The sequence below is a fragment of the Alosa alosa genome, chromosome 14, assembly GCF_017589495.1.
Source record: "Alosa alosa isolate M-15738 ecotype Scorff River chromosome 14, AALO_Geno_1.1, whole genome shotgun sequence".
NCBI lineage: Eukaryota > Metazoa > Chordata > Actinopteri > Clupeiformes > Clupeidae > Alosa > Alosa alosa.
This window is the reverse complement of record NC_063202.1, coordinates 30,645,265-30,662,313: the sequence shown is the minus strand read 5'-3', so window position 1 is coordinate 30,662,313 and position 17,049 is coordinate 30,645,265. Positions and strand designations below refer to the sequence as shown.

General features: G+C 47.2%; 1 protein-coding gene across 12 annotated transcripts in view; it reads left to right on the top strand.

Moving 5' to 3' along the window:
* The window catches only part of sox6 (SRY-box transcription factor 6), a 166,706-nt gene that overhangs the window by 45,564 nt on the left and 104,093 nt on the right, over nt 1-17,049 (top strand). For 8 of the 12 annotated variants that reach the window (XM_048262739.1, XM_048262738.1, XM_048262736.1 and 5 more), the window contains one exon: nt 14,297-14,549. In XM_048262739.1, the coding sequence (XP_048118696.1) occupies nt 14,297-14,549 (253 nt within the window). Of the gene's footprint in view, nt 1-7,471; nt 7,894-8,186; nt 8,341-14,296; nt 14,550-17,049 lie in introns of those variants that run through there. The other 4 variants (XM_048262732.1, XM_048262731.1, XM_048262742.1 and 1 more) reach the window with 3 other exon arrangements.

The window sequence follows — 17,049 nt, the reverse complement described above, 5'->3', positions numbered from 1 at the left end:
ACTAAGAATGAGTGGACACACTAAAGATGGACACAGCAGCTGAGGCAGGTCAATCTGGGACAAATGTGGTCTTTAAATGAATTCAAATTGATTTGCAGAACAAATAGGTAGTGGAAAGATAGTTGCAGGGGTCGACATTTCTAAATCAGTCTTCAAACCCCAATGATGCAACGTTTTGTCCTGAGGTGTGTTCTTGTGAAACTGTAGAGGAGATGCATTGTCTTGTGAAAGAGCCGATGCCTTCCAGTGTACTCTGCTGTCTTGACCACACATGCGGAGGAACACCCTGAGACTCACTGTCTAGCTCCTTTACCCAACTAGAACGGCCTTACTTTCACACCATTTCTTTATTTCAATCTTTCCTGCCACACTTCAGCCCCAAGCACTTCCTCTCTCTCTCTCTCTTTTTCTCTCGCTCGCCCCACTCTTATGCACTCGCTCCCCCTCTCCACCCATCTCTTTTTCACTACCTGACATTCTCCCACTGCAAGCCAAACCTTTCAATTCAGATTTCAATTATCATGTTAGTTTTGTGATTAGACTTCTGTCCTCCAGGAATTAGACCTCTCCTCTTCTCCCCCGGTCTCGGCGCATTCCCCTCCCCTGCAATCAGATAGGATCTGATGAATTGCGCATGTAATTACGGAAGTTATTGAATATGCAGATCGCTGATGACTCTCGGTGAGCTTTTCATAGTGCATTAACTCTAACTGTATCAAACAAGAGGGCCGGTGAGGAGAGCCACTTGGCTAATGAGAGAGGTCCAGTGCATGCCATTAGTCAGAGATAATAGTAAGCACTACGGGGAGGGGAACTCAATTAAAAATCACAGTCACATTATGAGCTGGCTTGTTTCTCTCTCTTTAAGTCTGTGTGTGTGTGTGTGTGTGCGTGTGGGTGAGTGGGGGTGGGTAGAGTGGAGTGATTGGGATGTGTGTGTGTTGATATGTTGGTGTTTGCTCTGTATGTGTCTGTTACAGTAGCTGTGTGTGTGTGTGTGTGCATGTGTGCGTGTGAGTGAGAGTGAAAAAATTGTAAGATTGAGCATGGGTGTGTGTGTGTGTGTAACCGGTCTTTGCCGGTGCAGCAGCTGTGTGCCCGACTAGTGTGGGCGGCTGCAGGGTGGAGGCCGCGGGTGGGTGCCCACAGCTAGTGTCTCCATGTCCATGGCAAACAGCCTTGCCACCCTCCACACCGCTGGCACCCGCCTCGCAGGGTGTTTATGAATTACTCAACATGACGCGCGTGTCACCGCCCCAACCCCCACCCCCCAACCCTCACCCCGCGCTGTGACACAATCCCCGAGAGGGGCAATGCGGCCGGGCTGCTAGGACGGAGCGGAAGCGTGTCACAGTCTAGGCGACGGCGTGAGAGAGAACGAGGGAAAAAAGGGGGAAGTGGGAATTTTTGACACATGGCTTTCTGTGAAGGAACGCTGCCAGTCCTTGTGAAGACATGCCCTGTGGATTCAGCACATAATCACTCCTCTCCTCACCTCCTGAGCTGCTGCTCCTACACCTCTCTCTGTTACACACATACACACACACACAGACACACACACACACACATACATGCACATACACAAACACATGCAGACACACACACACACACACACACATACACACACACACTCCCACACTGATCCCCCACCCCCTTCAGTGGAGCTCCTCTTCAAGTGCTGAAACCTTAAAGTGACTTTAAGTGTGCAAATCTACACTTGACTCTTGCCTTCCCGCTGCAGCATACCTGATTTTGTAGCCAATCATAATACTAGAAAAAACAAGCTTATTAGCAGAATAACCTTAAGTGTCTCTGCTAAAAGATAGCTTTGAGAGGGCTGAGGGAGCTGTGAAGTGGCTGTTTCCGTAAAAACAAGCATTTGGGCTGCTTTTCCCATCTTTTCACCAAGTTCATGTACTTTGTCCTTTTTTTTGGGAGCTTTTAAATGGTAAAAATCAATGTAGCAGGCTTCACGGATAAATTGTTGGTGTGCGGCTCGTGCTGCATTTAATTCAGGACTGTCTTTCGAGAAAAAAAGGAAAAGAAAAAAAAAGCCCTGGACTTATTTTTAGTTCTTGCGCTTGAGCTGCTGTTTATAGCAGGCAGCCTGCTTCCTGGACTGCACCACGGTGACGTTTGCGGAGGGATTTTAGAAACAACCGGACAGATGCAAGGAACCTCAGTCTCCAGGGCAGGCCCTGGTGAGAGGCTGACGCGCCGGGCTCCTCGAACGTATATATCACCTATGCTCGAAAAGCCACTTTACTGCCTTGGCGGTGCAGCATGCTTAGAGGGAGCTGCGAGACACTTGGGCATGAACGAACGACGTGAACATCCTATGAGGCAGAATGACGGCGCGTGTCTTGTTTATTTCGCGCATCCTAAGAAATGAGTCCTAGAGGGAGTGTTTTCTGACATGCTCTGTAGCTCAGCCTTGCACACACACACACACACACACACACACACACACACACACACACACACACACACACACGCACACACAAGCACAAACATACACACATACATACATACACACACTCACATTGTATCTGGGTAAATGGCTGCCTGTTAAATATTTACCCTAAAACTGATCTGCTGTCAAAGTGACACTGGAATAAAGGGGAGCGACCATCTGCTGGCATTATGCTTTCATCGCGCTGGATCCAATGTGTTGTTTGTCGCTTTTAAGAGGCGGCATGCATATGAATTATACACGTCGCGATTCAAAGTGGAAACACTTAAAAAGTTTTGTTCATGAAAGATATATTTATAAGTTTGTTTTCCCTTAGCGTGAGCCGCGAAGAACAGTTAAAGAGGTTTAGTGGAACAACAGCAGAAGAAACAAGCTCCAACCAAACATCTGAAATAATAATAACACATTCATTTAGGTTCAGATTGTTTCCTAGTGTCAAAGCGATTGGTTATTAAAAATATAAACTGTACATCACAGTTTATACCTCATAGTGCTTCACAGTTGTGAAGTCTTTAAAGGGGAATGGTAAGCACAAGTATTTTGAAACTGCCTCTCTGACCCAGTGGATTAACTTGTGACAACGCTTTCAGAACACAAAGATGTCAGAGGTGAGACATCTCCGAGGTGAGTATGTAAGGCTCTGGCTGGCTTTAGCGTCCAGTGACCTGTAGCCTGTGGCCACTGTATGTGGCTTTGTGTGTATTATTAGGATAATAGGATTGAACTTGTTTACACCAACTGTTGGCTTAACGTGAGGTCAAAGAGCTGGCTTAAACTTAGTTAACGAGCTTATTTAAAGCTCAGATAGCATTGTAGTGAGGTGCCCCACTAACATAATACACAGACTTAGGTGACCTGTGTTGGAGTAGAATGCGTGGTGGACGTGGCTTTGCTGTGTGACCTTTCGGCTTTCAGCCCCTTGATAACTGGCATATTGCGAAAGTCGACCTTTGTCAGCCCAGGCTATTGTTTGCAGATTGGTTGCACACTCCATAGGCTGTGAAAGACACATCTGCTGTGTTGCACAGAGAGAGAGAGAGAGAGAGAGAGAGAGAGGTGAGAGACAGATAGGGGTGGCAGAAAGGGAGTGGGGGGGTGTAGAAGAGAAAGGCAAAAAGACACGGAGAGAGAAAAAGAGAGAAAAGGATGAAGGGAGGGAGCGAGGGAGGGTGAGAAGGGAGTTGTCGCTGTGCGGAGATCCACATCTCACATCTCGCATAGCCTCAGTCCATATCCAATATTTGTCTGGCCTTCACTAGCTATTTACTCTTCGCTATTTGCTTTGGTTATTTAAGTCTATTTGAGTCAGATACAGACAATGTTACCAAAGAGCAGGCACTGTCCTCAGTTCTTTTGATAATACACCTTTTGAATGCTCTCGGCTTGTTCATTTTTCTCTTCAACTTTTATCTTTTCTTAATCCATTATGTGACTTTTCCAGTCCCCCGTGTTGGTTTAATATTTCATTTTAGCCACTGGATTAGCTGAGGATGTATAAAAGAATTACCTAATGGTCATTATTACTAATACAGGCATAAAGCCACTGTGCCGTTATTGTTTGCTTTTCACAGTAGTGGTTTCAGTTTGCGCACAGCGTTCAGTGGAACTCTCCCCAGCCCTTTTAAATCATTCACCTCAAATAGAAACCTCTATTTGTTTAATATGCTTTTGATTGATTTAGTGATCGAGACCCGTGTGGCTAGGGCGACCCGGGAGCTCAAGGAAACAAAGGGCCTCTTTGTGCGCAGCCAGAGGAGGGGGGCTGTGGAGGAGCAGTTTGAGATTACCCGATTATTTCATATTGGCCCCGGCGAGTGTCGGTCGGTGGGCGGCTGCAGCCCGCGCCCAGCCGTGAGCCGCGAGGCGCAGAAGGACTGCGGTGGCAGGCGACCACAACAGAGCCGCACCAGAGCATGCGAATGGGAACCAGAGCACCGTGGACGGCGGCCAGAGACAGATACACAAGCCCCGTTGCACACTTGCGGTTTTTTAAGAAAGCAATTTAGTTAATGATTTCATTCTGAAAGCCTGTCATGATGCATGCGTCTGCAATTGCCAGGAAAAAAAATGAGAGAGAAAGAGAAGGGGGCGAGAGGGAGGGAGGGAGAGAGAGAAAAGAAAAGAAAAGAAAAGAAAGGAGGCTGTGGGGAGGGGGAGCCAGTCGCAGACCAAGGTGTTAGTCAACATGACTACTCCTGACGACCAAAGGCCTGTGGCTGAGACGGGGATTGCATTACACACAGAGAGGGAGAGAGAGAGAGGGAGAGGGGGCCTCTCTGCTCAGTGCTGCTCAGTTCAGCTCAGCTCCCCTCCCATTGCCACTACCAGCCAGTCACCAATCATTCCACTCCTTTTTCTTCTTCGTTTCTCGTTCTCTCTCTCTCTCTCTTTCTCGTCTTGCTTTCTCTGTCTCTATCACTCACTGTCTCTCTCTTTCCTCCTTCTCCTCCTCCTCCTGCTTCTCTCTGAACTGGAGTTGCAAATATTTTCCAGTTTGTTGGGAACATTTTTAAGAGACTACTGTGCTGTTTCATGCGGAAGACAAGTCCAGGATGTAGCCGAGGCTCAAAGACGAGCGGTCAGACACATGGTTAGCAACAGACGGGTGAGACATTTTCTGTATCAGTCAGCGACTAATCCAGTAATGTGCTGCTTCTCCGGGACAGGATGTATGTGCAGTTCAATCCCCCCCCCCCACCACACACACACACACACACACACACACACACACACACACACACACACACACACACACACACACACAGAGACAGACACACGCACACACCGCTCCGTTCAACCACGTCTGTCAGCTCCTCTGATTTTATTAGGCCGTGTTTCACATTCTGTTTTAGAGGGCGGGTGTCGTGCCGCTTTCTGAGCAAAACCAGCCTAGCATTGCTAAAACAGGGCCTGCACATGTCTTCTGTGAACCAGATTCCGGGGCAATTACTCAGACCAATGGCAGGGGTGCCCGTTTGCCTTTATGTTCCTTGTCTCCTCTCCTCAATTTTGTTTCGGCCGTCAATCTCCACGGTAACTTTTAACCACCTCCAAACAGACACGGGTGCCAGGCATTCATGTAAGGCTGCACTTTTTATTCAACAGCTCCCCAACACCCCCTCCCCTCCGTCTCCAAACCCACAACCAACCTGTCACTTTTCCACACACTGTTGACCATGCTTTGCTTTCAACAGGAGCGGATGAATCGGCTGCGGCAGCTCAAATCGGCAATCAATGTCAGTTTCCCCCGACATAATAAGGCTTAATCATAAATCTGTGAGGTGTGGCCAGGCTTCATCAGGGCCTTTTACACAGCCTCATCTGGGTGGAGCAAATGAACTACCCCTGTTTTGATTTTCCAATTGACGTGTCACATGAAATGTGGCCGCCGTCAGAATACTCCCCTGTTTTTTCTCCCTCTCTTCTCTTCTGCTGTTGCTCCAGTCTTGTTTTTTTTAATTCTGTGTTCCTGAGGAGTGTAAAGGAAAAGGAGAACTAGAGAGAGGTAGAGTGTGTCCATGAGGGAGGGAGGGAGGGAGGAGGGAGTGAAGAAAGAGAAGTGGCCTGTTTGCAGTGATATTGTATGGCATTCTCAACCAAATGAAACAGACAATGGGAAAGCAGGCAGAGAAGAATGAAAGAAATGATGAAAAAAGAAAGAATGAAGAAAATCTCTCATTAGAATTAGGGGCGGGTCTAACTGTAACTAATGAGCTGTTGTCCACCCAGGCCCAAGAATAGAGCCGCTTAATCAAAGCAGCGTTGAAGGTAATTTCCTCCCCCTTCCCTCCACAGAAATCCATTTATGAGATGAGAATGAGAGGGAACAAAACTGCTTTTCTTTTCATTAGACGCTGCAAATTTTCCAATTTGGGTGACCAGTGCTGGCGAGGCTTCCTATTTTTGGAAAAGAAAGGAATTAGGATTGCCACGGAGAAAGCAGGCCACTGTGTGCGCCGACATTCCAGATGTCCATGCGGCAGTTGTACCAGCCTGAAGTTTTTTCTTTTTTTTTGGGAGGAACCCGGCTGCCAATGATGACCTCATGAGGTCTAGTCCGAAAGACTGAGCGGCCCAGTCCTCCTCCTCCCGCGGTCCCTCTGGCCAGAATAGGCCCTTCCTTTCATAATCCATTCAGTGACTCCAGTGTCCGTCTCTTCTTTCCTGTCCTTCGCAAAATTACTCCCCCATAATTAGCCATTGTTCCTGCTTTTTTGGCGAGTCGCTCCAAGTTTTTCAGGGCCCCTCTCTCTTTTCTTTCTGTTCTCTGTGGTCCCCCCTTCCCGCGTCTCCATCTCCTATATACTCATTGTATCTCTCCGTGAGACAGAACATTTTGCCCTTGCCCCCCCCAACACACACACACACACACACACACACACACACACACACACACACACACACACACACACACACACACACTCTACCACCACCACCAAACACTCCTTGGCATTCTCTGTTGTCTCAGTAGCGTGCTCAGCGAGCACAGACTGTGGGAGACTTTGCACTTGATTTGTTGAATCTGAACCTCTGCTGTAAACTCTTGACTGCTCTGAAGAAACTATCTTTATAAATGACAGAAAGGACCTGGCCTGAATGGCGCTTTGTTTACTGTTTTCCTAAAAGGGGGCCCCCACTATATTTCATGTGTCAGGGTTGCTTTTCTTTCCCCCAACAATGCTTGATTGTTTCCACGAAAAAAAAAGTCAGGTTCCACAGACAGGAGAATTCTGTATTATATTTTCCTGCCAAATTCCGATCTCTGTTTTCCTTCCCTTTCGTTCACAAAGGGCTCATAACTTACTGTCAACTGTGAGGCAAACCACAAAGCTCCACTGTTGCTCAGCAAATAGGCTGTGTTGGTTGATGGCTTGACTGGCTGTAAAGTTTGCTTAACTGCTGCGGCAGTGACAGAAGGCACTTTGGGAACTGCATCCCCCAGAAGGCCCAGACCTCTGCACGTTCAGAGAAAAGAGAGTGAGAGAGCGAGAGAGAGCGAGAGAGAGAGAGAGAGAGAGAGAGACGGGGAGGGAGAGTGAGAGGGTAAGCGAGAGAGGGAAAACAACAAGCAGCTTTTTCTTGTGTCTGAGAGTTCCCCACGCCGGGCTCTTGGCTGTGAGAGTGCGAGTGAGAGAGAGACAGAGTGTAGTGTCGGCGGGACCCTGGTCAGCTCAGCACTATCTGCTTCAGCCCTGCACGCCTCTCTCTGTGGATGTGCACACAGACTCAACCGATTTGTGATTGGGACATCAACGCTGGTGTGTGTGCTGGTGTGAGTGTTTGTGTGTGTGTGTGTGTGTGTGTGGTGTGTGTGCACACACACTGAAGATCTAAGGCAGTGTTATGCCATCCAGCTCGGAAGCCGCGGCCGGCCGAGACAGAGGAGCCGAATCGGCGGAGAGTGCCACCCAGCTCTGCGTGTGAGTGTTTATTGACCTGTTACCAGCGAGTTGAGCCCTCGAGTGCTCTTGACCGGCGAAACGCTGTCACGCTGCCGCCAGGTTGTGCGCAGGGGCAAGGACGAGCACTGAGAGCCGCTCAGCCAATCAAAGACCGACGTGTTTGTCAAAATGAAACCCTCCAAATCAGGATATTATTTCTAATAATTTACTGAGCAAAGTCATTACCGTTGCTCCTCTCAGTATCTAAAGTGGACTTTTGAAAGAGGCTGGCGTAATTTGCCCTGCAGTGCCGTTTCGAGTGAGAGTTTTTAACAGGTTTTTAAGTTGGCGTTTTTTATCCAAATTTGCATCTGGAGGGAGAGAGTGGCTAAGGAGAGGGGCTGTAATTGAGTTGATGTTTGGAGTGGGTAAGGTCAACATTGATGGAAGAACAATTTATACAAATTAATTTGGACAACTCTCAAGGTACCTTTTTGAAGTTAATACATTTCTCAAACCATCTGATGCCATTTAATGTTATTATCTATAATAGCCTTGTCCACTTCAGTGTCAGTGCATGAAATCAAAGTTTGGTTTTTATTATTTCCAAAGGCTGAATTTGCTATATGATTGAGTTATTTTCTATCATTCTTGTTGAATTCCATTTATTTTGGTCAAGTGAGTATATTGGTCTAGGATAATGCTACAGAAAGACATTCTCTCACAGCATTATTGACATACGATTCAATTGAAAATGGAATAGAATTAGACTTGTCATTTGAAGTGCCAAGTGCTGTGTGGTTCACAGGAGGTTGGCAGCTTATTCAGAGCCAGTATTATGAGTTCATATTGTTCCTCTCTGTGGTACTCGGTCGCTTTTTTTGCGCTAACTCCATTTTGGAAGTGCTAAGGGTGGGAATATGCAGTTGCTCTCTATTGATTTTCATTTACTCAAGTCTTGTGTAGCACTGGCTGCCCCAGAGTCCCTGTGAAGTAGAGTGGAGTGTTGACTGAGAGGGGGAGAGGGAGAGAGGGGGGGAGAGAGAGAGAGAGAAAGAAAGAGATTGAGAGAGAGGGAGAAAGATTATGTGCTGTAGGTAGGATATCTAGCTCTTCTGAGTGGGCATAGGCACAATGGAGGGTGATAATTTAATTGTGCTAAACGGTGCCAGTAATGTATCAGTTGGGGGCTGTCAGGTAACACCGTGTGATTATACCTCAGTAACCTCCGCTACTCTCCTGCCAAAGGTGAGAGAGAGAGAGAGAGAGAGGCCTTCTCTCTGCTTTTGTCTCCATCAGTCTCTCTTGTTTCTTCCTAGCTATGGTGTCAGAGCAGCTTTGCTGCATCCTTGCTATTATTAAGTTAACTAATAGGCTTCATATGGACTCTATACTGCCTGAATGAACCATTTTGGAAATGTTTGAGAGGAAGAACACTTAATTTGTTGATTTTTCCCAAGAATGGTTTATTTGTTTGCTAGCATCTAGTTTTGTAGAGTCACTAAAATGGTACAAGGAGATGATAAATTCTGGACAATTTGTTTTCAGCCAGATTTTGTTTTATTAGGTTATCTTTGTATTAGTCTTTGTGCAATTACATGAAATCTCTTAAAGCAGTAAGAAAACAAATTACATTATTTATCCAGTTTTAATGGCTAAATGAAGATTTAACCATAGCATAATGATAGAAAGAGATATTATCTAAATGAAAAGCCATTTGCTGGAATTTTTTCTGTTTTTGTGCCAAGTGGCAATGATACTATTGCACAGCTATTATGCTTTGGGATAACCACAAGTGCAATTTGTTGTATGCAATGCAAAAGGACTAGCATGTTCTGGGTTTTTTGGTCTTAAGTAGTGCTTGGTGATATTTTGGCCAAATGCTCCATAAACTTACATGACTTAATGTGTTGATAATTTCACCCTGTGTTCCCAAGTCTATTTCTGAACCAGGCGTTTTCAAAATTAAAACGGAAACTTTCTGGAACTATTGACAGGCTCATTGTAGACTTTATTTTCTTCCACATTAGTGCCGTGCATTGAAGTATGCCTCTGCGTGTATGTATGCACGTGGGCCAGTGCATGTGTGTGTCTGTGTGTGCATGAGCATGTGTGTGTGCGTACATGTATGTGTGTGTGTGTATGTTTCGTGCGTGTGTGCTGTTACCCATGGAAACTTGAAGCCCTGTCATAAGCTAGCTTTTGCCATTTTCAGCTTTCCCATCATTACGCGTGTGAACAATGAGCCTCTTGTGCTTTTAACTGGGGGAGGTCTGTGCAATTACTCCTCTGTCTCTCGCACTGTTAATGTATATTATATATACAGAACATACATATATTTCACTTTTGGTGTTGATGGAAAACTGTGCTTAGGGAGGCCTGCGTGTTGGGGTTCTGATAGGTTAAGTGTGGTTGTGTGTTCATGTGCGTGTGTGTGTATGTGTGTGTGTGCGTGCATGCATGTGTGCTAGAGGGGCGTTACCCACTTACTTATCACCATTGTCTATAAAAGGTCAGCTGTGTGTGTGTGGTGAGGGCTTGCTGGAGTGTGGGACAGCGGGCAGAGAGTCGGAGCTTGTTACGCTGGTGGAGGAAATGGGATATCCACAGACACATGGCCTCGGTCATGAGACCTCTGAGGCCAAGCTGAGCAGTACTATGGCTGGGGAATGGGGCGGGGGGAGGTAGGGGGTGAAGATGGCTGGGGCTCCTCGAATGCTAACCAATTAAAAGGAGGTTGTTGCGTGATGAAACATTATCAGTGGCAACAATTCATGAGTCAAAGCATTCCGGGAGCCACATGAGACGCCACACAGAGAACTGAACTCTTAATCCCTTTAAATGTACTGCAATATTGTCAGCTATATATAGGGCTTTTTTTTCAACCCATGACCCCCACCCCTCCAAAGACTCTCTGCCAACACTCCCTAAACCCATCCCAGCCCACCCCTTGCTTCTCCAATCCACTCTTTTTGTAACAGGGAAAAAGGCTAGCTGAGTTTCACTTACTTATTGATTAGCTGAGTTGTTTTTAGCTGTGTTGAGACATAATCTGATCATTGTTTTTGTTTGTGTGTTTGTTTATGTATGTTGCTGTAATTCTCTTGTTTACTGGGTTTTGCCTCTGTTGCCTGCACCTTTTACCGGTATTTCCTCTATATTTTTAATCACACTTTTCCAAATCAGATAGCATTACCAGTGCATATAACAGGAATAGTAATACTTGCATTTTCTTAGATCCCATTGATATTGCAGTTGCTATGCAGAGCGATTAACCAATTCTCTTCTGGTCTGACCCCAGAGGCTTCTAATGTTTGACGGGGGAGTGCAGAGTGGTAGGGGGTGGGGGTGGGTCGGGGGCTGGTGGGGTGAGGGCCCGACTGCACACAACCCCAGCACTCCTCTCCACGAGCACACCGCGCACCACACTCGCCGAATAAATTATTAACTCCAGCTGACAAATACTGTTACAGTGCCCCGGCACAGATCTGTTGCATTTTCTAACAAGATTGCTGTAGACACATGTTACAGGAGGATGGAGTCAGCTCCACTCACTGCCTCTCTCTCTCTCTCTCTCTCTCTCTCTCTCTCTCTCTCTCTCTCTCTCTCTCTCTCTCTCTCTCTCTTTTTCTCTCTCTGTATCCCTCTCTCTCATGCCTCAGCAGTTTGACTGATGGCTGGAGACTGGGGTAAAAGTGCCTGAGAGACTGAATATTTTAGAGGTAAAATAATCCCGCTTGATTTACTGTGTAATACAAAAGAAGTGCTTTGTCTCGCTTGCACTCCATTGAAGACGGGACTTGTTGTGCTGGAGGCCCAGTCTCACTGCGTCCATGAATAAGAAATGTGGCTGATTCTTGAATCGCTCCCTCCTCTTCAACTAAGATCCCCGCCCATCAACCCCCACCCCACACGACCCACTCCTTGTGATCATCCACCGTCGGGTTTTGCACTCTGAACTTTGCTCTGAATTTACATTTTCAATTAGCGCCCAGAACCGTTTTTTTTTAAAGATCATTTTCGGTTTCCTGTAAGTGCAGGAAACAATTTATTGGCTGATTAAAATTGAGGGCTGGGGCTTGCTTAAGAAAACAGCACCCCGTCGCAAAAACAAAACAAAAAAACACCTTTAGCTTGCTCTTCATGGTTATGGACAGGCTGTGCTTGTTTGTACAGCTGCCAAAGTGCATGTGATTAGCATGGCCCACTATTGTATGCATCTTCTTTCGGCCTCTGATAACTGATCCATGTGTGTGTGTGGTGGCTGTATGTGTGCATGTACACTTCGACTGCAGACCCTTCTTCCTCTGCAATCCCCCTGTGAGACAATACCACATCTCTGAACCCACTTAATGAACTGTATTTAACAATTCATAGAGAGAGTGCCAGGCAGCTTAAGCACCCAGCCAAGTGTGCAAATTGATGGCAAGTCTTCAAATGAAGTAGTCATTCTTTAGGAGATCGGAGCGCAATGCACCCTGACAGCATCATGCAACGGCCCCATCCCTCATGAGCCGGGGAGCGAGAGGGCCGTGCACACGTGAGCAGATTATCTCACAGTTTGGCGTTAAAATAATCTCTCTCGGTGTCAAATTTGTTTTCATCCCCTGCCGGACCCCATGCTGCAGACTTGGCAGAGTCCAGGGGGAATAGAGGCCTGAGCACCTTGGGCTGCCATCATTACCCAGCCCCTCCCCTGTCTATCTCCCAGCTCTCGCCACGGGTAGTGGAAGGACATTATCGCGCCACAGCCCTTGACCTAGAACGCCCGTGCCCTCTGTGCGTGCCAACTCGGCCAGTTGGCCATGCCAAGGCTGCAGCACCGGTGTCTCCTTGTCGGTGGCAGCGGCGGCCGCAGCAGCGAGAACTCTCAGAAATCACAGAGCAAGTGAATGCTGAGCAAACGGGTTGATTAAAATGAGGGCAGTGAAATCCATAGCCCCTGGCTAATAGCAGCTCCTAAAAAGCCTGGGTGTGGAGTGCTAACATAATGTTTTCATTGCTGGATATCCAGTGCAGATAAAACAGAGAAAATGAGAGAGAGAGAGAGAGAGAGAGAGAGAGAGAGCAAATAAAAGACAGACAAAGAGAGAGAAGGACAACAGAAAAAAGGAAGGATTATGGGTAAATTTACACTGGCTCATTCATGCCACTTCAGATCAGTAGGAACACCATATGATTCACTTATTAATGCGAAGTGCATAATTAGATTAGCTGGCTCTGTATTAAACTCATTTATTGTCGGACTCAGCGTGAGAGTGGCTTTATTAATTGTGAGGAGGGAGGAATTAGCCATAAAAATCCTAAACGAGGCACAAGTTACCTCGTAAAACTGCTGTTTAAATCGGAATTAACTTCATTAGTTTTTTTCTGCACCTGATATGTCAGACGGCCTCTTCATTGCAGTATTCATGAAAGCGTGTGACAGATTTGTAAATTTTGTCTTCCGCCACCAGCCTGCGATTTCAAACTCTTTAATCAGGATTTATTAGCCTAGAGAAATGCTGTCGTGCTAAAACGTTAATTATTTGCTAATTTCAAGTGAGAGAGGGAGAAAGGAGGGGGAAAAAAGACGAGAAAAGCTTGGCCAATTTTACATGAGTACTTGTTGCTTGAAATAAATCAATTTACCATCCGCAATAGATTGTACATCCATTTTTACTATGCGTCATTTTTTTAGAACCTTGATAAATTGGCCACACATTTTTTATACTAATCTCTATAAGCATAAATTGTAAACTTCTATTAATTAGTGCTTTGCTACGTAGTTCTTTTCACAGTAGGAGGGTGGTGATGTTGGGGTCTGTGTGGCAGGACTGTGAGAAACGCCTTTGGTCAGCGGCGGTTGTGGGATGGGGGTGGGGATGTGTGGGGACACCGGTCCGCTGCTGCGTGGGTTCTTTAATGAGAGTGTCTTATGTAGTATGCTAACCCTCTTAGCGCAGTAATCATGTGCACGGTGGAGGATTGGGCTTGCCCTAGGCACCACTCCAACCCAGGCTCAGCACGTCCATTTACATTAAACAAAGGATTAAGAGGGACCTCCTTGCCCACTTGCATCCCAGCTGCAGATAACCATTGATAGGATCTCGGAAAACTTTTGATTTGCCTCCAACGCCGGAGTCAGTCGGGAGCCCAGTCCAGGATGCCGTCCAACAGCATGTGTTCATGGCTCTCGCGCTACATGCTTCCACCAGATTGCCGATAAGCACATCGACTGGCACTGGCCAGTGCTCTGTTTTCCTTTCACATGCTCGGAATGGTCTGTGTTTGTTATTATTGTGTGTGATCACATAATTCATCCAGTTTGTTTTTTTCGTATGGGCAAGTCAATTACGCAAATGCAATAAGTTGGGTTCAAGAAGTCAATCGTTTGCTGAACTTGTCATAACTCTCCCAGTTCTTGACCTCCCTTGTCTCCTGTGTGTTTTGCCCCTTGCAGCAGAATCATGTCTTCCAAACAAGCAACCTCCCCGTTCGCCTCTGCCCCTGACGGCGACGACGCCATGATGAGCCAGGACCGGCTGGCCTGGGAGAAGGAGGAGGGTGCCGCCGCCATGGCCATAGCCCCAGACGGCCTCCTGCCCCTGCCCAACCTGCTGCACGGCAAAGGCCACCCCGAGGAACTGCCCCCTATCAGCAGCGTGCCGCCGGAGGCCGACTGGGACAATCTGCTGTCAGCTCAGCAGCGCATGGTGAGTGACCAGACGAGAAGCTCCGTCTCACAGCTCGCCTCCATCATCAGATGACCACAACAGCACGTGCCCAACACACATCTCCACTTAGCACTACTCACTGCTTTACATACAAAGTTATTTGTCATCCGCCTCATCATTCTTGTTCCAGTTGTAGTTTGAAAGTGACAAGTGACTATTTTTCGAACTAGTTTTTCCGGTCCACTTTGACGCTGAGGGGGGGTGGAGGAAGGTGGATTGTCTGGGTTGAGGCAACTCAGCTGCAGTCTTTTGTCCATGTCGGATTTTTCACCCTTGCACCTCGGCAAAGACTTTTCATGACTTTCACCGCTGCACCTGGCCCCATAGCAAGACACAAACTGAGAACACATTTTACTGTCTACTCTCTTCCTTTCTCCTCTCTCTCACTCTCTCTCTCTGTCACACACACACACACACACACACAGACATGCACACACTCCTCTTTTCCTCTGTTGCTTACACAGACTCGCCACAACAAAGTCAGCTCTCAACACTTGGTCACGAGGCGCTGTGGAGACACAGGCCCCCAGTGCTGAGGAATCTCCCTCCCAAGGACATGGTCGGAACAGAGCCTCCGGAACAATCTCAATGAAGACCTTGCGTCGTGCCAAGCACTTGTCTTTGAAGTTTAAGCCCTCACAAGTGTCTTGAGATCATCCGCACTATAAAAGAGCCAGGGAGAACAACGTATTGAATTGCATTTCACGTCAGACACATTTTATGAATCTATAAATAGTGAAACAATACAGCAGGGGAAACAAAGTCCTTGAGACTAACTTGTGTGTGTGTGTGTGTGCAGACCTGATCCCATTTGGGCGGTCTCCCTTCTCTGGATGTCCCAGTAGACCATAAGGCAATGGGCCTGGACACAGTCCCGACAGCCTCTCATTGTGCCGGGCAAGAGCGAGTTCTCTATGTCCCTTCTCTCCCTCCTCCTCCTCCTCCTCCTGCTCTTCCTCCATGGCTGTGTAATGCTGTGAAGCCCATGGGGTCCTCAGCTCTGTAGTCCTGGTGGGGTCTGGAGCACCCAACCCATTTACTGGTTATAATTAGGCAGGAGAAGGCCACTGATATCTCCACATGCACAGCAGCGGGCCTGGGAACGCCACCACCACCACCACTACCACAACAACCACCACCACCACCACTACCACTGCCACCACCCAAATCCAATCATCTGGCTTTGCGATGCAGGGGATGAGGGGTGGGTGGTGGTGGAGGGGGTTGAGGGTGGTGGTTGTCACTTGAATGCATAAAGGCGTTTGTTCCCACCATTGCAACATGGTGGAAACATCTCCACAATGTTTCCACAATGCTGAAGATTAAGGGGATTTGGAGATGATGGACGACTGTTGGTGTTTGTACAAGTGTTTGCGTGTGAGTGTGTGTGTGTGTGTGTTTGTGTGTGTGTGTGTGTGTGTGTGTGTGTGTGTGTGTGTGTGTGTGTGTGTGTGTGGTGGACACGCACATATTGGGGGCATGGACATGGCGTGTTGTAGGCCTTTGAGGGAGAGAGCGAAGGAGAGAGAGAGAGAGAGCGAGGGAGTGAGTGAGCGTTTGAGGAGGAGTCCGTCTTTGATGTTCTCGTGGAGGGGGGAGAGGCAGCACAGGCACTTCTGGGCTGAAGAGAAAGAGGCAGGTGGTTCGGGGGGAAGACAGACGGGGGCCCTCTACCACAGAGGGTTAGCTGCTCCTCAAGACTGCAGTCTAAGACCCCCACCACCACCACCACACACACACACACACACACACACACACACACACACACACACACACACACACACACACACACACACACACACACACACACACACACACACACACACACACACACACACACACACACACACACACACACCAGGACGACTCCTTTGTCCTGGCCCGCTTTGTGCATCAGCTGGGTGGCCTCCTCTCCTCTCCGCCCCTGTCTCACATGTAAATGTGGACAGGAGTATTGCTCAGGTGGTCTGGCGCTCGCCGGCGTCCCGATCTTAATTGGACGACAGCATGATTAGCATGATTTGAGAGGCTGTTCTCATTTTTTTCTCTTTATATGTCGGGTCTTTCTTTCAGATAAAGAATTTCTCCACATTGTCTGTCAGTGTGCGCCACAATCACTCCACATCCTCTCCATGTAATGAGTGAAACCTTATGAAAAGTTAATTCTCTTCATTTGATCTCTGAGTGTGGATGCTTGTGTTGCATTTGCATATGTTAATGAGGCTTGTTGTGCCGGCCCAGCTGCACTGTGTCTAAATGCACTGTGCAGTGCGATTCCTTATTGCACGGATAACATGACAAATATCTGTGCTTTGTTACATATTTCAGTATTATATAACTATTATATGTTCATAAATTGTAAATAAATCAAACACGTTTAAGGAGTTTTCTTAATTATACTTTAAATATTCTGTCTAATCTTCAAAAAAAAAGTAAGAAAAAACAGGTGTTCACAGAGGCTCTAGGAGGGAGGGGCAGT